The 25,991-nt window shown below is 64.6% G+C and overlaps 1 protein-coding gene across 6 annotated transcripts in view; it reads left to right on the plus strand.

Moving 5' to 3' along the window:
• Positions 1-24,015, plus strand: part of WNT7B (Wnt family member 7B) — a 49,369-nt gene extending 25,354 nt beyond the window's left edge. For 3 of the 6 annotated variants that reach the window (XM_077914107.1, XM_077914110.1, XM_077914111.1), the window contains exons 2-5: positions 208-434; positions 15,437-15,708; positions 21,591-22,066; positions 22,167-24,015. In XM_077914107.1, the coding sequence (XP_077770233.1) occupies positions 208-434; positions 15,437-15,708; positions 21,591-22,066; positions 22,167-22,500 (1,309 nt within the window). In that variant the 3' untranslated portion in view covers positions 22,501-24,015. Of the gene's footprint in view, positions 1-207; positions 435-15,436; positions 15,709-21,590; positions 22,146-22,166 lie in introns of those variants that run through there. The other 3 variants (XM_077914108.1, XM_077914112.1, XM_077914109.1) reach the window with 2 other exon arrangements.
• Positions 24,016-25,991: the final 1,976 nt, after the last annotated feature.

A 25,991-nucleotide genomic window follows, 5' to 3' on the forward strand; every position in this document is an offset into this window, starting at 1 on the left:
AGCTAGGATCGTGCCTCTTGGCCAACGGGAAATGGATTCTCGAGGGCGGGAGCTGTTTGGTGGCCCGGCGGCAGCAGAACTCGGCAGGAGGGGGGCCCGCGGAAGCCCCTGGCGGACTGGGGGCCTGGGCAGGGGAGGGCGGCAGGTGGAGGGCAGGGGTCTCGGGCGCAGCCACTCACCTCCCCATGTCCCCTCGCCTCTCCACAGAGCGCTGTCATCCGTCGTGGCCCTGGGAGCCAACATCATCTGCAACAAGATTCCCGGCTTGGCCCCGCGGCAGCGCGCCATCTGCCAGAGCCGGCCCGATGCCATCATCGTGATCGGGGAGGGGGCGCAGATGGGCATCAACGAGTGCCAGTACCAGTTCCGCTTCGGACGCTGGAACTGCTCCGCCCTCGGCGAGAAGACTGTCTTCGGGCAAGAGCTCCGAGTAGGTAAGGGCACCTCTGGGCTCGCAGGGACCCACCACCAGGGCTTCAGGGGCCAGGCCACCCCCCGCCCACCCCCCACTGCCCCCCGCTCCAGGGCTGCACCGTCCCCAGTGCCTCCGCCAGAGCGGCTTGCCCTGTGCCCACCTCCAGGCCTGGCCTGCTGGGGGCCTGGCACCCCAGGGAGACCCAACCGTGTGAGTGGATGAGGGGCATCTCGCCGGGCCATGGGGCTGGAGGACGTCGCTCGGGCGAGGTTGTGAGGCCCGGGCAGCAAGGTGCAGTGGCTAGAGGCACGCCCTGCTCGGCAGCTGCGTGGACCTCGGCGCCACTTCATCTCTCCTGCCTCAGTTCTCTAGCTGGAAATGGGATGAGAGCAGGAGCTCCTACATGGGGTTCTGGGGCGAGGGCTCGAGGCGGATGGTGTCGTTGATGTGGAAGGAATTCCAGGCCGAGGGCAGGCGCAAGCAGAGACGAATGGGATGCTGTGCACACGTGTATGGGAGCGCGGAGGAGCCTGACGGGCTGGAGGGCACGGTGGTGGGGGACGGGTGTGCAGGTGGAATCCGGCCGGGGAAGGGGCTGGGGCTCCAATTCTGTGAGCAGTGGCAGCTCCCGAGGTCTGGCAAGCAGAGGTGGCCAGGTGCCTGCTGGCCGAGCCCCACTGCATGGCCGTGCACAGTCCCCAGGCCACATGCTCCATCTCTGTGTCTTCCCAGCCCTGAGGGAGGCCTCGTGGTGCCCATTTTACAGGGGTGGGGAGCTTGAAGGGAGAAGTGGGGCTTCCAGAGCCCCATCTAGGTTGGGATCTTGGAATCCAGCTGCGTGTCCCTGGGGCATGGCACTTGGGGCTGCCCAGGCCTTTCTGTCCTCGGTCCTGATGAGCTCTGAGCATCGGGGGCCCTCATCTGGGTTCCTCCAGCCTCTCTCGGGCCTGCACGCAGTAGGTACTCACTAAACTGCCGCTGAACCGGTGACGGTGGGGAGGTGATGCAACCTGCCCTTCCAGGAGGGTCAGATGGGGGAGTGATAACTTGGGGGCACAGCGCCAGGTGTGCAGGGGGTACCCTGTTACTTCAGACCCCAGCCTGTAGGCACAACACGTCCTTCCGATTCCAGTGGGCTGAGGAGCCACAGCTGCCGGGACCCAGGCCAGAGCCAAGCTCTGCGAGGTTTGGAACGCCTGGCATAGGGCTGGGGGTGGTGCAGGGGAAAGCCCCCAGGGCCCCTTTGCGGTGAGCAGGCTGTGGGTGGCACCTGGCACAGGCGGGAGGGTGGCACCGCCCCCTCCCTGGGGCCCCACCACCCAAGTGCAGCTCCCTCCCTGCAGGTGCCAGCTGGGGAGGGTGGGGCTGCCCGCCCCGTCCTCTGCAGTCGGGAGGGCGTCGGCACCGGGGCCTGCTTCGTGCCAGGTGTCCGCTTGCCTGCCTGGCCTCTCACCCCCGAGACTCCGGGCTCTGGGGGCAGCAGTGAGCACCCCCACGGCGCAGCTGCATTGCAAGGTCACCTGCGGCCACAGGGTTTGCACACGGAGGAGCTTGGGTTCAGATCCAGATCCCCATCTGCCACCATGTCTGTTAGTCCTTGCTTCCTCCCTGTGTAGAGAGATGGGCAGTGGAGATGGTCCCGTGGCTTGACAGAGGGTCCCATGGCTTCGGGACCACGAGACACAGGCAGTGAGGGAGACGGGGCCACTCTGAGCCTCTTCTCAGGGTCAGGTCCCAGGCAGGGGGTCACCAGTGGTGCACAATAAATGCCAATAAAGAGCCTGAGAGGAGTGGCGTTGGCCCCACCGATGACCTGCTCCCCCCATAGTGGACCCTACCAGGGCCCACCCAGATTACCTGCACTGACCGTTGGGGAGCCCCGGGGTCCCAGATAACGGCTCACAGCTGTTCCTTCTGGACACTAGCCCAGCAGGGAGGGGCCTGGGGGGTCTGCAGCTTGGCCCACGGGGAGGGTCGGCCACGACCAAGGAGGCACTGATGCAGGGGTGAGGCTGGGGGGTGCTCCGCACTGCTTTCAGGCTCCGATTCCCGGGAGCCCACCCGAGGCACCTCCTCTCACCTCCATGAGCATTTCAGAGGCAAACCTTCCAGCGGAGCTGTCGGCACCCAACACCCCCACCCCTCACCTTCCTGCTCCCGCAGCCCCTGACCCGGCCGTCAGTGACCCTCATGTGGCCGACCCATCCCCTCTTCCCCTTATCTCCCCGGCTGCTCCTCTGAGCCCTGAGCCCTAGCCCCAGTCTGCTCTCCATGGGGCCACACCCAGTGTGGCCGCTCCCCGGGGACCGCTCAGCGAGGTTGGCCCATGGGAACCTCTGACTCAACATGCTCAGCATCTTGTTGCTGGAATCTGCCATCCCTGACCTTCCTCCCCAGACCTGAGCACCTGTCGTCTCAGCAGAAGCCTGGTGTCGTTGTTCCCGTCCCTCCCTCCACCCTGCCCCACGGCCACGCAGGACCTGCCTCTCTGGTCCTCCCCTGGCAGCTGCCTCCCCTCCAGCTCTGGCCAGGCTGTGTCACTCCCTCCCTCCCTCCAGGACCTGCAGCAGCTCCCCTATTGCCCCAGGATAAAGGGAGCTCCCCAGCCTGGAGCCTGAGTAATCCCTGCCGTACATCACCCCGGCCCCTCTTCATCCCTTCTGGGAACCAGGGCTTCTGCCTGGCTGACACCCTCTTCCCAGAGCAAGCCGTCCCTTTTCTCCTCCGGGACTTTTCCCCCCCCCGCTGCCTATAGCCCGGGGAGGCCCTCCCCTCGGCTCTGCTTATTCGCGTCTGATTTCCCTGGAGAAGACCCCCTGAGCCCCTGTGCCCTTGCTGGCTCCTCCTGCCCACCGCAGCCGGGCTCGTCCTGGTGCTCCGTTCTCAGGCTCTCTCAGCCCCAGGCCAGCTGGGCACCTGCCTCTGCTCTGCCCCCGGGGGGCTTCCTGCCACCTGGCTGAGGCCTCCTGCCCTCCCTGGCCCCGGCCTGGCCCCCATTTGAGCCGGGAGGGTGGTCTCGGCAGGTACCTGCTCCTCCCAGAACTCGGCGCTGGGAGTCGTGAGCAGGAAGTGGGGCCGAGCGGCGAAGCCAGGCCGTGGCAGAGGCATGCGGCTGCCCCGGGCACGAGACGGGAGATGGGCCATGAGCTGGCAGGCAGCCGGGGGCACTCGTGGGAGCGGCCACTCAAGCGGTGCCAATTAATGATTGGCCCCAAGTGGGGGGATGGCCTGGGTAGGTGGGGACGGCCCCCTTTAGGCCTTGCCTGTGACCTTGGGCCATGTCTAAATCTTGAGAACTGACGGGAAAACCTTTCAAGGGGCAAACGAACCCCCGTGCAAAGTTCCATCCCCTTTTCCAGCACCTGGTGCTGTTGCTTGCATACCTCCAGGGACGAGGAGCTCACTACTCCAGATGAGCTAGATCTTTCTTATGATGCTGCTGCACTGGCTTTGCTCTGAGGCCCCACCCCCTCCAGGTGCTAGTTGTCCAGCTCCCTTCAGGGAGTCAGGACCCCCCCCCCCACAGTGTCACCTCATGTCTGGTGGCCTCCATTCTCTGGAGCCCACCCTGGGGCCTATTTCCTCATTTAGCGAGGGCTGCTTGTAGCCAGGTTCCTCCTGGCCCGTCTCTCCTGTTAGCTGGCAGTGAGCTCGGGGAGGGAGGGTGAATGTGTCCCCAGCTCAGCTGTCTTCTGCCCTGGGGCGGGCAGGGGCATGACACGAGAGTTGGGGGGTGCACTTGTATTCCAGGGATGCTTGTTAAAAGCCTGGGCCCCCCATGACCCCAAGCAAAGCAGAGCGTTTCTTACAGGCACCGTATTCGAGTCGGGACTGTGGGAAGGGCTCCCCTGACAGGGTGATATATGTAAGCTGAGACCCGAGAATCAGAGTGACCCAGACCAGCCTGGGGTGAGCACAGGGAAGGGGGTTCCAGACAGAGGGAACAGCAAGGCCAAGGCCCAGAGGCCAGAAAGCGGATGGTACTTTCCAGGAACTGCAGGAGGCTGCACCAGAGGGCCGGGAGATCTGGGCCCAGAGCAGGGGCGGAGCTGGGGTGCAGCGACCCCGAGGGCCCCGCGGAAGGTGGGGAAGGTTCTGAGCAGGAGAGGGACTTCCCTAGAACGCTGGCACCCTCCAGCGGCTGCCCCACCCCCTGCCCGGGCCCTGAGCCCTGTGGGACCCACTGGCACGGGCACAGGGGGTACAGCTCTGTGCACTCCAGCACCCCCCCTCCCTGAGCTGCCATGGAACACCGAGTCCCGCCCATCATGTGCAGCCTCGGACATGACCAGGCATAGGGGCCGCCCCTAATCCCGGCTCATGTGGCTGCCTGGGGCTGGCGGCTTGCTTTGCGGCAGGGGCTCGGCAGAGGCCCTGGGCTCTGGGACAATCCGAGGGCGCAGAGTGACTTACCTCCGAGTGTCTGAGACAGGAGGGAAGGTCTTGGGGCTTCAGGCAGGAACCTCAGAGGGGAGGCCTGACTCCGGGGTCTTCCGTGACGGCCGTGTGCCGGGGCGCCTTGCCTGGGGTTTTGCCGGCCAGGCTCAGGTGACGTGTGACATTGGTGCCCGGGGGGAGGAGGGCAAGCTGACATGCGCCGTGAGTGTAAGACACGCAACAGGCTCTGGAGCCATCCAAAGGCAAAATCTTTTGTCCAAGCAAAATCTCTCTTAAATCATCTTCGCAACGAGCACATGCTGCAGGGGTCCCGTTGGACACATTGGGCAAATAAACCATGTCGTGAAGATGAAGTCCACCTGGTTATTCTCGGTTCCCTTCAGTGACACACGTGGCGCCCGTGAGACTTCTTGAGTCAGCCTGGGCAGGCCGGGCGCGGACCCTTGGACCCAGATCTGACTCCGGCTCTGGCGGGACGGCGCAGGGTGAGGGCAGAGGGTCCCTCGCTGGCTGCTTCCCCGGGGCAGCGCTGGAGTGTGCGGGCGACTGCCCTGGCGCTCCCTGGTGTTCGGCCTGCATGCACTGAGTGTCCGCTGTGTGTGGGTCCTGGGGGCCGGGCGCCGGCGGGTCGAGTGAAGGCCACCGGCCCTGCCCTTGGAACCTCGTGCGCAGGGTGTCCTGGTCACACACGGGACCTGGACACGGGCTCGTGCCCTCCCGCACCGGGGGCTGAGGCTGGGGCCAGGGCTCTGCCGGGACGTGGGGTCTCTCCTGGGGATGGCGGGCAGGAAAATCCTCCACTTCCTCAGTGCCCACACTGGGGTTCTGCCCAAGGGGTCCAGGGCTCTGGGCTCTGGGCCTCTGAGTGTGGGTGGGCCTTCACCCTTGGCCTCTGAGAGCCAATGCCTGGCCGACCTCAGCTGGTCTCCAAGCCCCACTCCTCCTGCTTCCCTGCTGAGAGGATCAGTCCTTTTTTTTTTTTAAAGATTTTATTTATTTATTCATATGAAAGACACAGAGAGAGAGGCAGAGGGAGAAGCAGGCTCCATGCAGGGAGCCCAATGTGGGACTCGATCCCCGGTCTCCAGGATCACGGCCTGAGCCAAAGGCAGGCGCCAAACTGCTGAGCCACCCAGGGATCCCCGGATCGTTCCTTTCTGCTGTGGCTGCAGCCCCCCCAGAAGGCCAGCTGCGGGTGGACCCTTCCATAGAGCTCATCCAGGTTTTGCTGTCCGTGCACCATAGGTGGGAGATGGAGGCTCGGGGGTGGGTGTGGGGGGCTGATGACTCCCCCAAGGTCACAGACTGCTAGGGCCTAGGGATTTGAACCCAGCAGTCCAGCACTGTGTCCCGGCAGGACTCCGGTGCCTGGAGGCCATAGGATCACCTGGGGGAGGAAGGGTTCTGATGCCACCAGTTCCCCACACAAGCAGTTGCTGATTTGCCACGAGCCAGGACGAGGGCACGTTCGCGAGGGCGGGCTGTGGGAGGCTGACCTCCCCAACAAGAGGGGCTGCCAGAAGCCAGGGCTGCAGGAGAGGCTTTCCCAGGCTCCCCAGAGCTCTGGGGACGGGGGAAAGCTCCTGGAAGACCGTCCCAGCTGGGGACACAGAGCCTGAGGCTCAGGCGCATGCTGCCCCTCACCGTGTGGCCCTAAGCCAGGCTCTGCGCACTCTGGGCCTGGTGACCCTGTGCCCCAGGGGAGCACGGCCCACCGGGAGGCCCGCTGCGTGGCCTGTGAGGGCCTCACTGGGTCAGAACAAAGGCCTCGGGCGTTCGGGGGTGCCGGCGTGTTTGGACCTGGCGTGGCTTTTTCTAGTGCTGTGTTTATGACAAGAGCAGGAAAGAGCTTAGTGTGGAGACACTGACTCAGCCACAAGTGAGCTGGGGTGGGGGCCGGGGCAGGGCAGGCGGAGGAGAGGCAGAGGGACAGATGGGGACAGCGGGAAAGGGAGGCAGAGAACCCAAGAAAGAGGGACAGACAGAGGGACAGAGGACAACACACACACACAGGCACGCCCAGAGCACCCAGTCAGCCTCGGCGCACCCACGTGCACCTGCGCCAAGCCCAGGGTCTCAGCCGGTTCTGAGATGGGGGGTGAGAGCCGCCCACGCGCTTGGAGTACCTGCTGCGAGCTGTCCCCCTGTGCTAACTCACTCATGCGCATGGGCCCCTGCGAGGAGGATACTTCACTACCCCCCACCCCAGGCAGGTGCAGACACAGGTGTGTTGGGGGGCAGCCTGCCCGCCTGTCACGGGGCAGAGCCTGCATCGGACCCCAGTGGTCCAGGCCAGGCCCCCAGGGGAACCACAGGCCAGGCTGGGGCAGGGGGAGGGGGCTGGCGGGCCGGGACTCTGGGCTTCCCACTCCTCATCACCACAAATAGGGATTTGGGACCTTGCCCGGCTTAGCAGCATCTCTGAGGCGGCCCCTGCCATCCCTCCTGGCGCTGGAGCCCCTGAGCCTGAGCCGCCTGTGTGCTGGGGTATAGCTCAGGCGGGGAGTTACATGCCCCTGGCGGCTCGCTGGCCCCACCCTGAGTCCCTGGACCTCTGCCCCCAGCTCCCATGCCCCCTAAAACCCAGACGTGGGCACTGCACCTGCTTGCCTGGGTGACACCTGCGTGGCCTGGGGTGTCCCCTGGCCTCCCTCGCCTCAGTCTCTCCACTCACATGCTGAGTGTGGAGGGTGGTACTCTCGCATCTGCTTCTGAGCTTGGGAGGGGCTGGGGGCTGCGTGGGGCAGGAGTGGGGGCTCAGATGCACTCACCAGCCGGCAGCGTCCCACCGGCCAGGCCTCAGGCCTTCATCCCATGTCCCTGCCGGATCTCAGCCGGCGCCCCTGTTCTGACCTGCTTCTCAGGGAGATCCAAAGCTCCCTGCTAAGGATGTTTGGAACCCACTGCACTGGCTTCACATGTTATGGGGGGACACTGAGGCTCAGGGGAGTGAGGGGCCAGGGAGGGTCACCCAGGAGCCCTGGTTCCATCTGGGTTGGCCCCTGTGATGGTGATGAACATCCCCCTTGGGCGCCCAGCTTCCCCGGCCTCCCTTCTGCTGTACCCTGGGGCCCCCCAGCCTGTGGTTCTGAGGCAGCTCCCGATTTCCCCCAAACCTGGTCCTCTGCCCCACTCTCCAAGTGACAGCCCGCCAGCTGCCCAGGCCCCATGTCGGGAGACTTCCAGACACGTCTTTCCCTGAACCCTAACCCAGCCCAACTGTTGATCTCGTTGCTTCCAGCCTCAAGACTGCATCCCAAGCCCAGCCGTCCTCACCTCCACCTGGCAGGCCACCTGTGTTTCTTACCCAGACCCTGGTGCCCTGTGCCCACTGTGCCACCCACAGTCAGAGGAAGGGACTTTTCAATGTCCCCTGTCCTCCTCTTCTTAAAGTCCAGCCCCCTCCCATGGGCTCCCCAAGTCAATGCGGTGGGGCCCACTTCATGTTTGACCCTGTCTGCGGGGTCCGACCGCTCATGCCCATCCCGTTCCCTCCTGGAGGCCTTAGCATGGCAGTGCCCTCTGCCCACACACCGTTCCCTGCACCTGTGCATGGCTCGTGTCTCTCATCATACGGGGTCTCCCCCTCCCTGGCCTGCCTCAGTCACCTGTCCTGCTGACCCTCCCTGTTTTTGACTGAGGCCTGCTGCCTATGCTCTCGGGGGACCCCCTCCCAGCCGCTGGCGCCCCGGCTGGGTGCTCAGCCCTGAGCTGGGGCCTCACCCCTGGGGCTCTGGGGGTTTGGCCAGGAGGGCAGGCTGTGCTCGGTGTTGGGGCCAGACGGTAACACAGAGGAGGGCAGGGGCTGACGCCGGCCAGCCGGGGTGGGAGGCAGGACAGTGCGCCTTCCCCGTCTGGCTGGTGGGGAACAGTCTGAGTGTGACTCTGGGGTCCTGGCCCAGATCCCAGTTCCATGGCTGGCCTGCAGGTGACCTTGGGCCAGTCACCTGCCTCCTCTGAGCCCAGCATCCTAACTGTGAGTGTCTAAATAGAGGACAGGTCATGTGCAACCCCTAAAAACCACTAAGGGCTGTGTGTCTTCCTGACAGCTTGTGGGACCACAATCCATGTACCCCACAATTCATCAGTGTCAGTGTCCGATTCCGTGGTTTCTAGTCTCTTGATGGAATTGCATACCCATCGCCGCCTTCAGTTTTAGAACGTTTTCATCACCCCAAAAAGAAACCCTGTGCCCCTCGGCTATCATCTTCCAAGCCCCCAGCCTTTGGCAACACTAATCTGCTTCCTGTCCCCGAGGGATGGACCTGTTCTGGAAACTTCACGCCAGTGGGATCCTACACCAGATGGTCTTTGGCGACTGGCGTCTTTCACTCCGTGCTACAGCGTGTGTCCGTGTTTGAGTCCCTTCCATGGCTGGGGGTTCCTCTGTTTGGGGGCCAGCCCACCTCTTGGTTATCTGTTCGTTGCTGATGGACGCTGGGGCGTAGTTACGTAGAAGTTTCTGCGTGGACACACCTGTTCATTTCCCTCAGGGCTGCACCTGAGTTTCTGAGTTTCTGAGTCCTGTAGCGATTCTATGATTAACCCTTTGAGGAGCTGCCTATGTGTTTCCACAGGGGCTATGGCATTTGTCATCTGTCACCCCCCGGGGCCCCGACCCCGGCAGCGCATGAGGGTTCAGGTGTCCCTGCGTCCGCGCTGACACTATTGTCGTCTGTCTTATTTCATCCCCACCCCAGGTGGGGGTGGAGTGACATCTCACTGTGGGTCCTTGATGGCTCGTGACGTTGAGCATCTTCCGCGAGCTTACTGGGGTTTGTTTACCGTCTGGAGGAACATCTTTTTGCATCCTCGGCCCATTTTTCATAGGTTATTTGCCTTTTTATTATTGAGTTATGGAGAATGCCGTATTTAAGGGGGGGCCAGTACAGGTTGGCAGAGGGGCAAGGGGAACTGAACGGTGTTGGCCACAAGCACGGGATGTGCGTGGAGGCACGCACTCGCTCACACTCACGGGAGCTATGGTGGTGTGCAAGCCCAGATGTACGCCCGGGGCCACACGTGTGTGCAGATGGGCAGAGGTACATCCACGGAGATCCTGGTGTGGCGTATCACTTGTGGGGGGCAGGCCTGTCCCCGGGGCCCTCTGGCACGGCCGCTTGGCTGTATCTGAGCATTATCTTCATTTGGCAGGTGGGGAGACTGAGGCACGAAGGGCCCCTTGACTGGTCCGAGGTCTCCCAACTGGCCTGTTTGGGGGTCTAGACGTGAACTTGAGGTGTCAGGCTCTGACCTCTTTTCTGGGAGTGTGAGCTGCTCCCAGGTGGGGACAGAGAGGACGGCGCTGGATGGTCCTCAGCTCGGGGGGGCCCAGAGTCTCGGCTCACATTCCAAGAGTGATCCCAGTGCCGTCCACACCCTCCCTCCCAGACCTGCAGTTAATCAGGTCACCCTGAGCTCAGTTACGGCCTTCTAAACATAGAACGCCACACCTCGAAGTGGCAGCAACTTTGAGTGGACAGAGGGGAACATCTGCGGCCTGGGGGGGGGGGTGGCTCGGCCCTCAGCTCTGCCTCGGGAGGGCGCGGGAGCTCAGGTCTGCCCCGCTCTGCTCAGGAGGCATGTCTGTCCCCTCCAGGAGCTGCTCCTAGAGATCCGCCTAGCCCTGAGTGTCCTCCCGTGGGTCAGGCGAGGGGCTGACAGGGTGGTCTAGGTCCTGCTGTCCTGGGCAGGCCCCTCACCCTGGGTGTCAAGGCATGGCTGGCATCGTGAGGGCATGAAGCGGGTGGGGGGCTGCATCTCCCCCCTCTCTGAGCCTGGTCCCCAGCAGGGTCCGTGGGGGCCTGACTTTGAACAATCCATGCAAAAGAAAGAATAGTGCTGGGTGGTCCCCGAGGGGGTGGTGGTGGCCCGGTGCCTCAGTTTACCCACATGGCAGTGATTTCTGAAGGTTCTACTGCTCTAGATATTTTGGATTTTTCTAGAATATGCGTGGAGGGGGAAGCTGGGCAGGGCTGACAGGCTCTGGGACGGAGTGGAGTGATGTCCAGGCTTGTCCTGGAAGTCTTGGGCTTTACAGAGGGGGACACAGGCTCAGAGAGGGTGTGTGACTTGCCTGGAGCCACACAGCAGGTACGGCTCTCCTGCCTGTCTCACCCTGGGTGTCCCGCTATTCTCTCTGCTTTGTTGGAACTTTGGGCCTCACAGGGCTTCTGGTTCTTGCCTTGACCTGCCGAACAAGGAAATGGAAAGAAAAGCAGCCTGTCTCAGGACCGGCATGTGCAGGGACCCGCCCCCCCCGCCCCCCCCCCCCCCCGGGGACTCATGAGGCTACGAGGCAAGGGGCGGGGGGCAGCCAATGTGAGGCCTGCCTGCTCCTAGTATTTTCCAGGGATCCTACTGGATACTGCTGCTGGCTCCAGTGTCCGAGGGTGCAGATCCATGCAGACGTGGGCTCTGGATCTCAGGAGGGGCCTCTGGGCCTCCCGGGACTAAGGGGCGCCCCTCCAGGACACCTGCTGGACCCAGAGACCACCCGTGCAGCCTCTACCCGGCTCCCCATCACCAGACACACCTGAAGCAGCTGCTGAGCTCTGATGGCCGCTGCCCCTGTCACCTGGAGCAAAACGCTTCCCTCCTTGAGGCTGGCTCCGTGTTCCCCTCCTTGAGATGGTCTGAGCGACTGGACTGATTTCAGGGGATGGCTGTGGAGATAAAGGAGGCAAAGCGTGTAAAGCGCCCAGCCCCAGACCTGCCTGAGTGCGGGACTTGCGGACAATGTGGGGGGCACGCAAAGTAATCAGACATGGGTCCTGCCCACCACCCTTACAGCCCGAGGGCAAGGGCCTGGCAAGCGGCCAGAGGAGGATGCCTCATGCTGACAGGGCTCCCGGGAGCAGGTGCGTCCCTGCTGCGTCCAGAGCACAGGGTGGTATAGACACGTGGACCTGGGCAGGTGTTCCGGGTAGCGGCGGGCCAGCGTCCACCTCAGGGGGGCCTCCTGCACTCAGGCACAGTGGCGTGTGCTGTGGGCAGCTGCATCTGCCCCCTGGGGGGGCCTGGCCCAGCTAGACTGCAGGGGGTGGGGTAGGTGGGGAATGGGTGGGGCCGGGCTTCAAGGGGCTTGAGGTCACCTCAGAGGCCTGGAGCCACCAGCGGTCACTGAGCAAGGACCACAGGTTGGAGGGGCTTTTCCTAAACCCAGTGCCCACTTGTTCTCCTCTGGAGGAGGATGCCAGGCGGCGCCCCTGGGGCTGGCCAGGAGGCCCCAGGCAGGACTGCGGGAGGGGACGGTCCCCAGGCCCCCAAACCGGCACACGCTGCGAGCCCGCATCCAGGTCTGTGGAAGGGCTCAGTGGCCCCCACCCCAGGGGGCTGTCGTGTGAAGGACATGAAGTGTGTGTGGAGAGTGCAGGGACCGTGAAACCCCCGTCCTAAGGCCTAACGTCACCTTCCGTGATTCTCGGCAAACTACCCCTGGCTCCCCGATCACCTCCGCCTTTGTCTTCACAGCGAGACAGAGGGTTTGGCTCATTAAAACCAAATAAAAAAGGAATTAGTAGGAGTGGCAGCCCTGTGAGTAACTGATGAGTAACCGGGAGTCTGTGCCGGGCATGGGTACAAGCCGGGGGACGCCAGGAACTCGCACAGAGGGTGCAAGGGCGGCTTTCGAGAAACATCCTCCGAGCACTGCCTGCCTGCCCGGGGGGCTTCGGGACAGCAGGACGTGGGAGTTTGGGGCAGAGGCAGGCTGGGTGGCAGGTCCAGCACCTCGGAGGGAACGCCCACAGCGTCCTAGCTGTGGGTCCTGGGACTTGTGGCTCCATCGGCCAGGCCTCTTGGTGTGATTGCACAACCTTTGAGGTTTCCACCCCACCTTTTGGGCCCCAAGCTTGTGACCTGCCCTCTGTGAGGCCCGCATCCACCTGCCGGCGGGTCGCTGAGCCCCAAGGTCCACAGGTGGTCCAAAGGCAGCATCTCCTCCCCAGGGGCGCCTGTTTGCGTCTCTTCTCCTGTCTCTTCTGCCCAAAGTCGCTTCACTGCAGAGAGGCCACGCCGGACAGAAAGTACCATCTGCTTCAGGGGATGTCTCTGGCCGCCCACGACACTGACCCTGACCCCCAGATCTCGGCGGCCTCTTTCCTTATTACTCTCAAGCTCATCGCTCTGGAACCAGATCAGCAAACTGTTTCACACCTGCACCTTTGCTCCTGCCATGCCCACCGCCAGGAGGGCACGCACCCACTGCCCACAGCCACACGCCACGTGGACAGTCCCCATACACATGCCACATGCACACATGCTCACATACAACACACACGCACTCATACACACTCCCAGGGAGTTAACTCTAACTTCCTGTGAAGACTCGCTTTAGTTAAGGTGTCATCCTTTCCAGAAAGCCTTCCCTGACTAGCCCCCTCCTAGAGGCAGCTGGGGACATCCTTTGAGGTTCCATGGCCCCTGCGCCCCTTCTCGCAGAGCCCTGTGGTCACCTCCTCTCCTGGATCCCCCGACATAGTTGACCGCACGCCCTCCTGGCCCGCATGCCTCATGCGCCCGTGTTGGCAGGCCCCGCTGGGCTTGAGCAACACCAACAGCAGGGAGCTCTATAGCCAGAAGCCCTTCCCTTCAGATCGCCTTGGCCTAATCTAGAGCTGGGGAGGACAAGCCCCAGATTGTCCCTGTCTTCGACCCTATGTCTGCCTGGAAGCCCCCAACCGGCCTGACGGTGCAGAGGTTGGTGCCCCCTCCCCAAGGGGCAACTATACCTGAGAGGTTTCTCCCAGAGCTGAGCCCCAGGCCATCGGCTGGCAGGTGCCGGGTGGCTGTGCACTGACCCCAGGCGGGGCAGGGGGCAGGTGCGGGCAGGGCCCAGAGAGGAGGCGAGGCTGGGCAGGAGGCCATGGCGGCCTGTGTCCTTTGCAGAGCCCAGTCTTGCTGGGGCAGAAGGAACGCCTGACACCAGACTCCCTGAGCTCTTGTCAGAGGAGGGACGTTTCCAGGAGGCTGGGGCCCCTCCTGGCGGCGGAGGTCAACCAAAGCCTCCTCTGCACTGGCCTCTGAGACCAGCAAGTCCTACCCTGGTCCTCAGCCCAGGAGGGAGAGCCCCCCAGGGACAGAAGGAGAGCCCCCCAGGGGAACGGGAGGTTGTGGGTGAGTTCCCCCAGCAGACTGGCAGGTGAGCAAGTGGACCCCAGAACACACACTAAGGCCACTCCCAGCAGGCATGCAGGTGGTGCCTCATGGATGTTCATGGAAGGGATATGGTTTGACCTTCAGCCCTCTCTCAGTCTGGGGCGATCACTCTAGCCCCAGTAACAGGGACAGCGGCCAGCCTGGGCCCAACACACTGGGCAGCGTGTTGGGGCCTCCAGGTCACAGGTGCGGGGTCTGTCCCATCACAGGGACATCACTGAGCTCCATGCCCACAGTGCCACCTGCTGAGGGCCACTCAGACCTGCCTGTGGCCTGCCAGGAACCTCGGGGATTGTGGGCAAGAGAGGCCAGGCTGGGGTGACGGGGTGCCCAGGAGAATCAGCCCTGGACCCATCCACCTAGGAGGCCAGGGGCCCCCATGGAACCAGGAGGGCTGAGCAGCGGGGTATTGGGGTGGGCAGCATCACTCGCAGCAAGAGTCAGATCTGTGACTGAGGGAGGGTGCCACCCAGGGCCCGCTTCTGGTTGGCAGTCTGCAAAGCCTGCCTGGAAGAGGAGGCATTGAACCAGCCTTGGAAGCTCAGTAGGATTTGGGAAGGGAAGGAAGTTCCATTATGAAGACCAGGAGACCCCCCAGGAGCGCAGGAACAGCACCAGAAGGGAAGGGTGGTTGTTGGGAGCAGAGGACGGGGAGAGAGGGAGGGAAAGGCAGCTGGGCGGGGGACTGAGGGCCTTCCCTCCCCAGCTCAGGTGCCCACCTGTGCTCTGCACCCCCTGGCTGGGGATGGAGCATGAGGGAGCCGGGGAGGACTAGTGCCCAAGTCTAGGCAGCTGGGGAGGGGGGGACCTCTGCACTGGGCAGGGGTGCTGGAGGAGAGGAGGACATGAGGTGTGTGTGCAGAGTGCAGGGACCGTGAAACCCCCCTCTCCTAAGGCCTAATGGCACCTTCTGTGACAGCTGGGGCCTGGTGATGACAGGGTGACAGTGGGTGGTGGTCAGACACGGGGAGGCCGCAGCGAAGAGCCTGGAGGTGGGGTGCTCTGAGTGGTGTGGGTTCTGCTGGTTCTGCTGATTCTGGGCAGGTGGGTGAGTGCCCTTCGGAGATGAGCACAAGAGGCTGTTCCCGTGGGGCAGCGCCCGGAGGCTGGCAGGGGCAAGGGAGCAGGAGTCAGGGGGGCAGAGGACAGGGGGGCAGGGGGCAGAGGACAGGGGGGCAGGGGGCAGAGGAGCAGGGGGCAGGGGAGCAAAGGGCAGAGGGGCAAGGGGCGGGAGGAACAGGGCACACACCCACCTGCCCCCTCCCAGGGTTGGGGGCACTGCGCCTCTCCAGCCCGGCGTGCGGTGAGCGCCCTCTGTACACAGCAGGCAGCGTCCTCACCGCTGCCCATCGGCCAGCATCCGCATCCTTGGGCCCCGCGTTGGGGCGCCAGCGGCTCAGGGAGGGCCAGCGGCGAGGCCGGGGTCCCACCACAGGGCCTGACGGCGCCCCCTCTGCCCCGCAGGGAGCCGCGAGGCGGCCTTCACCTACGCCATCACCGCGGCCGGGGTGGCCCACGCCGTGACGGCCGCCTGCAGCCAGGGTAACCTGAGCAACTGCGGCTGTGACCGCGAGAAGCAGGGCTACTACAACCAGGCCGAGGGCTGGAAGTGGGGTGGCTGCTCCGCCGACGTGCGCTACGGCATCGACTTCTCCCGGCGCTTCGTGGACGCCCGTGAGATCAAGAAGAACGCGCGGCGCCTCATGAACCTGCACAACAACGAGGCCGGCAGGAAGGTAGGGCGGGCGTGGGGCGCGGGACGCGGGGCGCAGCGCGTGGGGGGGGCGGCCTGGCCTGGGCTCTCTCCCCGTCCGGAGCCTCTCCCAGGGCTCCCTGGGGGCCTGAACCCCAGAGATGTGTGCGGGCGCTGGGCATGGCGTCCCTCTGACGCTCCCAGCAGCCCTAGGACCCGGCCTGACCCTTCCCACTCGAGACTGGGAGCAGGGAGGTGACACGCATGCGGCCCTCAGAGGCTGGGCCGCAGGGCTGAGACCAGGAGCCAGTGTGGGGTGTGGGGAAGGCCCCCGGGGCCACGTGTCCCCGCCCTGGGAGCAGACGGGTTGTACCAGCAGGCCCGGAAAGCTTCCTGGAGGAGGTGGCCTCTGGCTCCAAGTGCGCTGACGGACTGGAGGAAGGGGTGTTCTCAGTGGGGTGGGAAGTACCGGCCAGGGGGTTCCCGAGGAGCAGCCAGCGTCCCCCGGGGGGTGGGGCAGCACCGCACTGGGGCAGATGTCGGGGCGAGCCCGGCCCCGCCTCGGGGAGATGAGGGCCCCAGATACTGGGCGGGGAGGCGCGGCCACCGTGGCGGCAAGATGGCCCGAGATAGGGCGCCAGCCGAGCGGAACGCCTCTCCGGGCCTGGCTCCCCAGCCCGGGGACCGCGCCCACGACCCCAGGGCCTGTGGGTCTCTGCAGGCGGGGGATACTCCTGCCTGCCCTCTGCCCCGGGGACCCGAGCCGAGGCCACCAGCTGCTCACTCGGTCACTCGACAAATGCTCCTGGGCCCCGGGTTGTGCCAGGCGTTGGCCGGGCTGGGACCCCGGTGGGAGCACCTGCTGGGCGGCACCCATGATGGGCGGTGGGGGATGGGGGCTGGAGACCCCGGGGAGGGAGCAGGGGTTCTGGGGTGCTGCCGTCGGCGCAGAGCCTCGAAGGATGAGCGGGTGCCGACAGGAGCACAGGCCGAGGGAGCCGGCCCTTGGAGCCGGGGTGGGCTACTTAAGGGGTCCGCACAGGTTGGCCCTGAGCGGGCCTTGAACGCCAGGCCAGGGCATCGACTTCATCCTCTGGATGCAGAGCAGTCAGTGGTTATTAAACTCTTGCCGAAGGAAGGAGTGGATGGCGGACGAGTAAAGGAAGGCCTGACGCAGCCTCCAAGGGGCTCACACACCGCGGGTAGGCGAGGCTCATTTCCCCGGAGGTGTGGGGAGGGCTCCCTGGAGGAGGAGGTGCGCCGAAGCCCTGGACGGAACCACTGCCCTTGAGCCTCTGTGGCAGCTGAGGTCCCGGGGGGGGGGGCTCTCCAGCACCCCTGGGAGGAGGGGCTCGCGGTCTCCCTTTCACAGGAGAGGCCCCCAGAGGCCTGAGCTCCTGGAGGCATTGGTGGGGGAGCGTCCCGTGGGCAGCAGAGATGTGGGGAGGGACCCTGCGGGCGGTGGAGGGACCAGCGCAGCAGGGGCAGGGCTGCGGGCAGGGCCTCAGGTCACATGTGTTGTGCAGGGAGGCCTCTGGCCCAGCTCAGGGTGGGCGGGCAGGCGGGGAGGCTGGCGCGCTGGATGGGCCTCTGGGCGTCAGGTGTCACGGCAGGTCCCCGAGGCAGTGACGCTTGCTAGTGGCTCGAGGGCTGGGGGGCCTGAGTGTAGCAGGATCAGCACGTCGGCGTTTCTTTTTTTAAAATTAATTTATTTTTTACATTTGTTTTTATTTAAGTTCGATTTGCCAACATACAGTGTAGCACGTCAGGTTTTGAACCGTGACGCTGTAAAGTGAGATGGCGAGTAGGGGAGCAGCCAGGTAGGGGGTCAGGGCCCATCAGGGCAGGGGGGCTGTAGGGAAGGGCTGTACCCGGGTCCGAGGATGGGATTCTGGTGCTGGCGCTGCCCCTGTCTGCGAGGCCCCTTCCGAGCCTCCTCTGCTCATGTGCATAGTGATGTACCTCGCACCCCCCCACCCCCTGTCCTCCAACAGCCCCCCACTATCCTCCCAGAGCCCTGGGGCACACATGTGGCCTGAGGCCTTGGCAGGGATCACTGGTGGTGGCAGCAGTGACCCTGGGGGGTAGGGGTCCTTCTGCCCCCAGAGGCACTGATCATGGTGGTTGGGGTGGGCTGGAGGGCCCGGCTTTTGAGGTTTCTGGAAGAACTGAGTCCAGATCCTCACTGGGCACCTGGGTGCTGGGAGCCCTGGTCCCCATCATAGTTGGTCCAGGCCCCCCTGCCCCTCCAGAGTCCCAGAGTTCAGCAAGTTGAGTGGGAAGCCAGCCCTCTGGTGCCACAGGAAGTCTCACAGCCTAGATGACTCAAAGCCCCAGAGATTTATTCTCATAGCTCTGGGGCCAGAAGCCCTAGATCCAGGTGTCAGCAGGGCCGGGCTCCCTCTGATGCTCCAGGGAAGCACCCTGCTGGCCTCATGGGGGCTCCAGGGGCTCCCCGGCTTGTGTGTGGCCTCAGCATCCTGTCTGCCTCCACCTGTACAAGGTCTCCACTTCTGAGTGATTTCTCCTCTGTTCCTCACAAGGACATGTGTCCTTGGGGTTAGGACGCCCTGGGGCCCAGGATGACCTAATCTCGAGCCTCAGATACTCCTGCAAAGACCTATTTTCAGATGAGGTCACATCCTGAGGTTCCGAATGGGGAGACACTGTTCAGCCCACCACATGCCCGGTGGGCCAGGGTCAGATGGGCTGAGCAGGAGACCTGCTCACACCGGCTTCTGCGAGATCGAGGCCTTGGCCGCGCTGGCCAGCTCCGCTGTGGGCAGCGTGGCCTTTACGGAGCAGCTGCCCTGCTGTGTGGGCCTGAGTGGAGGGGCGAGAGATGACGTCTGAGCAGATCTTCCTATGGACCGACCCCGTAAGGCAGGAGCCTGTCCAGCTGGGAAGGCCTGGGCTGTGGTCGGCATGGCTCTGGGCTCCTCTCGCGGGGGATGGAGGTCTCAAACCGTCGCTGATGTGGGCCCCTAGCATCGGGAGCTAGGGCAGGACCCCCGTCAGGTGGGCACAGGCCCCACCTGACATCTAGGCTCCAGGCTGGTCCTGCCCCAGGGGGCACATCATTCCCATTGTCCCAATGAGCACCCAGGGTCCGAGGAGGGGTCACTTGTGCAAAGTCCTCAGCTAAGAAGCCGCTGGCCCCCTGGGCCCCCACGGCCCGGGTGCTTCACCTGAGGCCCACGCCCATCTCACACTGCGGCCGGGGTGAGAGGGTGAAGCCGGCGTGGGCCTTGCCCCCAGGGCCCCACACACCCACGGAGGGCCAGGCCACCACCTAGAAACAAGGGTGTGAGGCGGGCCACGGCACAGGGTGTGCGCCACCACCCTCCGTGGCCTGAGGCTGCTGCCCGAGTTGGGTGTGAAGTGCCCTCCGTGGGCGCCAGGATGCCGTGACCCCCCAGCCTGGCCGGCAACTGAGCACTGTTCTCAGGGCACGGACCACGCTCTTATTCCAGAAAGAACACCAGGTTGGCCTTTCCCTGGAGGCCCCCACCCCACCCCCACACGACCTGGGTCTGGGGGAAACGAAGGCCCCACTCCTCTGGGCGAGGCCGGGTCACTCTGCACCCTCCCAGGTGGTCTCCTGGGGCAGCAGGGCTGGCGCCACCATCGCTGTCACTCTTATCTCGAGGGCGCTGGAGACGGAAATGGCACATTCTTGAATCCTGTGATCACTTCCCAGGAGAGGCTCGGGCCCAGGGGGACCCAGCCAAGCGAGGATGCGGCTCCTTGCTCTGCAGACAGCTGCCCAATCGGCTTCACCTGCCGGCTGTCCCGGGCCTGGCTGTGCGGGGTCTGGTTGTGCCTGGGTGGGTGGGCAGGAGGCAGGTGGTGGGGGCGCGGGGACCACCCGGCCTGGACAGCTCTGGCGGGTCTCAGGCCATCATGGCCCGTCTGGGCCAGCAGCCTGGGGTGGGGTGCTCTGCTCCCCACGCGGGGACTCTGAGAGGGGCATCCCTCTGGTCAGCTCTCGGCCTGAGGGGCGGACAAGGCAGGCAGTGTGGCCAGGGCGAGAGAAGCTTCCTGAAGGGGCTGTTGGTGGGGGAGGGTCTTGCTGGCGATGGGGGAGGGTGAAGCAAAATGAACGTGGGGTAAGGGGGAGGGAGGAGCAAGAGAGGTCTGACCCAGATGGACAGGACTGCGGGGAGAGCGGCAGGAGGCTTTCCCTTGGAGGGAGGCCCCACCCTTCACCTAGACCCCCCACCCCAGAGTGGGCTTCTGGTCCATGCTCCCCACCCAGACACCCCTGTAATTCCAGCTCTGAATGTTCCTTCCTAGGGGTGCTGGGGCCCTCCCCAGCTTGGCCCTCCCCTGGTGGACCACCAGCCTCCCCCTCCTCCTCCCCATCCCCATCCCAGCCTCCCGGGTCTCCCCACCTGCCCCAGGACATCACCCACAGGACGCTGGAGCAGAGAATCCCAGCCAGTCCCCATATCCAGGACACCCGACTGAGCCCACCAGCACCCACATGATGCTCAGGTGGGCTGCACCTGTCCTCTGCAGACCTTGCTTGCCCTGGACCCTCTGGGAACACCCTCCTCTCTGCCTCATGAACTCCCCCTTCTCCATCCACACCCCATGCAGGCACCCCTCTTCCAGGAAGCCCCCATCCCATGGCAGGGGCGGCCCCCAGGGCCCCCACACTTGCTGGTGTGCATGGGCTTCCCTTTCTGTTCCCCGTGCTAGGCTGTGGGTCCCCGAGGTCCTTGCTGAGGATCAGAGCCCCATGCGGCCAGGGGGAGGTTCCTTTCATTCATTCACTCTTCATCCATTCATTCATTGTGGGGCTGCTAGTCCGGGCTGGGCTGGGGTTCTGGCCCAGGGGGCAGGGGGTGGCCGAGATCCCCCAGGGCTGGACACCCCAAGTGAGGCCAGCGGAGCCCGGACAGCTGACAAATGGCCCTTCTGCAGCCGTGGGGCGGCAGCTAATGATTCCCCATCTTTAATCAGACTGGCTGGCAGGGCTCTTTCGATCCAGGTAAATGAGTACCTGGGGTCAGGGCTGGCTCTGGGAATCGGCCTTCCGGGAGCATGGAGGGAGGCCCAAGGAAAACACTCGGCTGCGCCCATGGCGGGCCCTTGGGGAGCTGGGGAGAAAGAACAACAGTGTCGGGGGCCGGCTTCCCAGCAGGTGGCACACCTGGGCCTCGCTGACCCGTGCCCTCAGCCCCTGCTCGTCCACCCCCTCTGTCCTTCTGCAGACACGCACAGAGCTCCGTGCAAACCCCAGGCTTTCACTGAAGAGCCGTATATTAAGCACCAGCTACATGCCAGGCCCCACCCCAGGCACGAGGGCAGGGGGTACAGATATGGAGAGGAGGAGATCTGCAATTAGTAAGCACCCACTGTTGCCAGGCCTGGATCACCGTCCGGCCCCTCCTCCCCACCTGGCTGGTGCAGCACCAGCTTCGCCATGTGCTGCCCTGTGAGCTGCAGCGCGCCGGGGCTCCCCAGCCTCAGCCTCCCTTTCAGTGCATCGACGGGAAGGATTCTGAGAATTTAGTGAACCAGGTTTGGTAAACATGTGCTGTGATCTGCCAAGTTCTGGACATTCTCACTGGACCCTCACAGGGTCCTCTGCAGTAGGGACTTGTGGTCAGCAGCCTTGTTACACGGAGGAGACGGAGGCTCAGGAAGGGGAGGCACTCAGTGTGGCCCTGCAGCTGGAAGTCGGGGAGCCAGCTCCGGGCCAGGTGGAGGCTAGGGCAGGTGGGGGCCGCCCAGGCACCCTGAGCTCCTGCCCTGTCCCTGCAGGTCCTGGAGAGGTAGGGGTGGGGCACCTAGGTGGGAATTGGGGGGCAGTTCACACACCCTGAGCCCTGCCGCCCGCAGGTCCTGGAGGGGTGGGAGTGGGGCATCCAGGTGGGAGATGGGGGGTCTGCACACCCTGAACCCTGCCTCCCGCAGGTCCTGGAGGAGCGCATGAAGCTGGAGTGCAAGTGCCATGGCGTTTCGGGCTCGTGCACCACCAAGACGTGCTGGACCACGCTGCCCAAGTTCCGTGAGGTGGGCCACATGCTCAAGGAGAAGTACAACGCGGCGGTGCAGGTGGAGGTGGTGCGAGCCAGCCGCCTGCGGCAGCCCACCTTCCTGCGCATCAAGCAGCTGCGCAGCTACCAGAAGCCCATGGAGACGGACCTGGTGTACATCGAGAAGTCGCCCAACTACTGCGAGGAGGACGCGGCCACGGGCAGCGTGGGCACGCAGGGCCGCCTGTGCAACCGCACGTCGCCGGGCGCGGACGGCTGCGACACCATGTGCTGCGGCCGAGGCTACAACACGCACCAGTACACCAAGGTGTGGCAGTGCAACTGCAAGTTCCACTGGTGCTGCTTCGTCAAGTGTAACACCTGCAGCGAGCGCACCGAGGTCTTCACCTGCAAGTGAGCGCCCTGCTCGGCTCGGCACACGGCTCAGGGTGCCCCCTCGCTGGCCCCCGCCCCCCGGGGCTCCCTCCCACCCTTCTCGTCGTCGCTTCCCCAGGCAGAGCTGTCCCCGAGACCCGGTCAGCCGAGAGGGCAACGCCGATGGCACTGCTGTCCCTTGGGGCCCAGTGAGTTCTGTTCTTTTCTCCGGGGAAGTGAACCCTCCTGGAAAGCCAAGTGGCAAGACTCCGAGCGTCCCCTTCCCCCACCTGGTGGCACCGATGGCTCGAGGGACCTGGAAATGCCAAGCCGGCCGACCCCACACGGGACTGTTTCTCCGGCCGTGGCAGCCGCCGGGCCTCCGGGTGGTCTGGGCGGATGTTGACAAGGTTTATTTATGTTCTCTTAGTATCGGAAAAGAATTCTTAGCACTAAGGCATAGCCAGTCCTGACTGTACTCCGTGTTAGTGCACCCCGTGGCCCTCTGCTTCCTGTCCCTGCGTCTGACCCGAGGGAGCAGCCCTGTGCACAGCACCCTCTGGCCCTGCCCCCGAGAGGGCCTCCGAGGAGAGCCATGGACAGGGACCCTTCTTTCTGAAAACCCTATCAAATCCAAATGTCACCCACGTCAGGTTCCAGGAGTGCCCTGTCTCCTAAGGCTGTCACCCTCCCCGCACCCCCGCCAGCCTGGCGCCCTCAGTTTACAGAGCCCACTCCCGGCCCGGAGCCAGCCAGAGCCCTAGGACAGCTCTGTGCTGGCAGTGGGCTGTCAGTGGGGGCAGCTCAGGGGTGTCCACCCGCACCAAGGCCTGAGATGGCTCGAGAATCAGCCAGAGACCCCGAAGTTATGAGCGGAGGCTCCTGCCTTGGCTCAGATGTCCTGACCTCCTGGCCAGGGCTCCTGACCCTGGAAGATGTGCTCTGGGGACACCCATGGTGGTATGAGACTGTGCCCATGTTTTGAAGAATCTGGCTGTGCCCCTCCTCCCCTGCTGCCAGCTGCACGGGGAGCCTGCACCCCCAGAGGCGCCTGCCGGGGTTTCTCTAGTGGCCTCCCTGTCCAGGCCTGTTCCTTTGGCCCTGACTCCAGTGCTGAGAAGGCTGGATCCAGGGTGTCACTCGGCCAGGGCCCCGCCTGCTGTCCCAGCAGGTGTCTGCCCCCCAGGCACCTCCCCCAGGTGAACACCACCCCCCTGAGAACATTCCCACCCTCCCTTGGGGAGTCTGAGGCATAAGGAGGTGACTTGCCAGCAAGGATGATGTGCCACCGGCTTCTGGTGTGCCCTCCACTGCTTGTGGGCCCCTCCCACCCCGCCCTGCATTTCGGGTATTTTCTTGCAGAAACCTGTGGAAATGTGTCCTCAGGCAGCTGACAAGCCAGGTGGGCTAGACCTTAGCCTGGGGTGAGTGACACCGTCTGGGCCCTGGCCCTGGCATCTACCCCGCGTGCCCCCGATGATGCCAGGATGCTCCACCAGCTGCTGTTCCGGGCACTTCCAGGCCACCGTGAAGGTCCCGCCCCCGGCCCCGCGTCCCCGGGTCCCCGGACACTCCCGAGTCCACAGGCCCGGTACCCTCTGCTAAGGAACCTGGTTAACTTATATTGTTATATAGCGTTGAAGTGTCTATCGTGTCTTTTAAATTATTGTGACCTACACTGGGTACTGGAGGGAGGGGACAGCCCCGTGCAGTCCCCCGAGCCAGGCTCCTCCTTCTGCTTGAAACGGACTCTTGGGGCCCCTGATGCCATCGAGTCAAGCGCACTGTCCAGGTGCCTCCGCCGAGACCCTCCTCCTTCTTCCCTCGGGCGAAGGGGGGGTGAGCGCTGCCCGGGTGGGCCGGCGGCGGTCGGGACACTGCGTGTCCCTGGAGCGCTCCCATCCCGGGAGAGAGGGGGGGTTTCCGATGCGCTGTGTCCCGCCTTCCCTGGAGGGGAGCGCCCGGCTCCAATAAAGCTGGAATCAGAAGCGAGTGTGTGTGGAGCCCACGCGACGCCCCTGCGGTTCTTCCCTCTGGGGGTGGGGATGTTGGTGCCGTGCAGTGAGGTCGAGCCCTGAGCCCCAAGCCCCCTTGGCCCCCAGCCTCCTGCCTTCCCTACCCCCTGCAGGCTGCGCAGGTACCGTGCACATGGACCTCCATCCTCACACCTCGCCCAGGTCCCAAGTGATGCCTTGAGTCATACAAGTGTCCAGGCACCTTTAGGGCCACCGCACCCAGCAAGGGCCACTGGTGGTGGCTGGACGCACACCCTGAGGACTCTCTGGACAGGCTGGGCTCAGGGCATGGGGACAGGAGGCCATGGCTGTGGTGCCAGAGCCAGCTCATGGGGTTGGGTGGGGCCTGTTCTTAGGAAAACAGGGGCTTGGCGGGGAGGACCCACAGCCAGGAGGCCCTGGTCCCATCCGTCACCTTCTGTGTCTCTCTTCTGCTTCTGACCCCAGCTGGTCTCGGGATCCCTGTGGGTCTGGTGGGCTTTTGCCCAGGTGCCCCCCTTGGGGTGCCCCTGGCCCTCTCCGGGCGTGGGAAGGCAGCCCGAGGCCCCTGGGAGCCGGGCAGCCTCTGGCTGGCCATCAGGCCTTGCTGCTTCTCCCTGGACGCCCGGGTGCCACCAGCCCTCCGCACTTGTGGTAACCGTGTGAGCACAGGGGGATGAATGGCATTCCTGCTGAGGGCCGGAAGGCATGTGGCGGGGCCGGTTTGGCCACTGCCCGCTGTCCCGGCAGCCTGGCATCGGGTGCTGATCAAACAAGCCCCTGTCCACACTGTGCCTGCCGGGGCACCCACGGAGCCTGGCCCCGGACCCAGATCCCGCTGGAGGGGCCACCAGGTGGGCTTTCGGAGGAGGATGTGTCCCCGTAGGGTGTGGAGATGGGGAGATGGATGCAAAAAGTCCTGACGTTGGAGCCCAAGCCCATCCCGTCTTACACTCAGGCCTGGACAAACTCTGGGGTGGCCCTACCAACTATCTGGCCTCAGTTTCCCCCTCTGGGAGCAGGAGGTGGCCTGGGCCAGCACTTGGTGGCTAGTGGGGCCTGTGGGGCCCAGGCCTGGGTTGGGCCGTTTGGCAGGAGGCCCCGGTTCCCTGCGAGACGGTAAGCAAATCCGCGGTGGTGGCTGCAGCGGGACGCCGGGGTCCAGCTACTCCCACAGGGCCAGGAATGAGGAAGGAGCTCCAAGAATGCCATGGCCCCGGTGCCCAGACTGTACTTACCTCTTGGCCATGGTTCAACCCCGGCCCTGGCCTCCCAGGGCCGCCCGGCACATCCTCCGAGGGGCCCTGCCCGAGGCGTGGAGCCCACACCACCCAGCCTGCCTGGGGGCCCACCTGACCCCCCCGCCCTGGGCTCCGCCTCTGAGGCTAAGATTTCAGGAGCATCCCCGGGAGCCTCCACCCCCCAAGTGGCTCATTCCCACCCGGGCGCCCACCCCCCTCGGCTCCGGCCACCCTGCCCCGAGCTGCCCCCCCCACCCCCGTCCTGCCTCTCCACCTTTGCCAGGGATGCTCCTTCTCCAGACTCGCCTGCCCGCGGTGCTCCAGGAGGCAGGCAGCGGGCTGGGGCCGCCTGTGGGAGACGAACACCCATCCATCCACTTCTCGCTCACCCGCTTGTTCCGCGGCGCTGGAGGCTAGGCCCGCCCTGAGCTGGGCCCTGAGAACACCGGTGGCTCACGCCTGGCCTTGACCTCCGGGGCCCTGGCTCTGCACTTGGCTCTCCTGCCCTGAGACAGCCCTGTGACAGCCCAGAGGCGGCTTTGGACAGGTGCTTCCTCTCTGGAGCGGGTCTAGGGGAGCAAGCGGCGCCCGCCAGGCCTGCCTCCCTCTTTCTGCGTGGCCTGCCCACACTTTGCTCACGAGCTGAGCTTTAGCACCAGGACCGTCCCCCCCAACCTGCCGCCCCCTCCCCGAGGCTCCCTGGGCTGTAAACCCAGTGCTGCGTCTGTG

Source organism: Canis aureus, chromosome 11 (assembly GCF_053574225.1).
Source record: "Canis aureus isolate CA01 chromosome 11, VMU_Caureus_v.1.0, whole genome shotgun sequence".
NCBI classification, from domain to species: domain Eukaryota; kingdom Metazoa; phylum Chordata; class Mammalia; order Carnivora; family Canidae; genus Canis; species Canis aureus.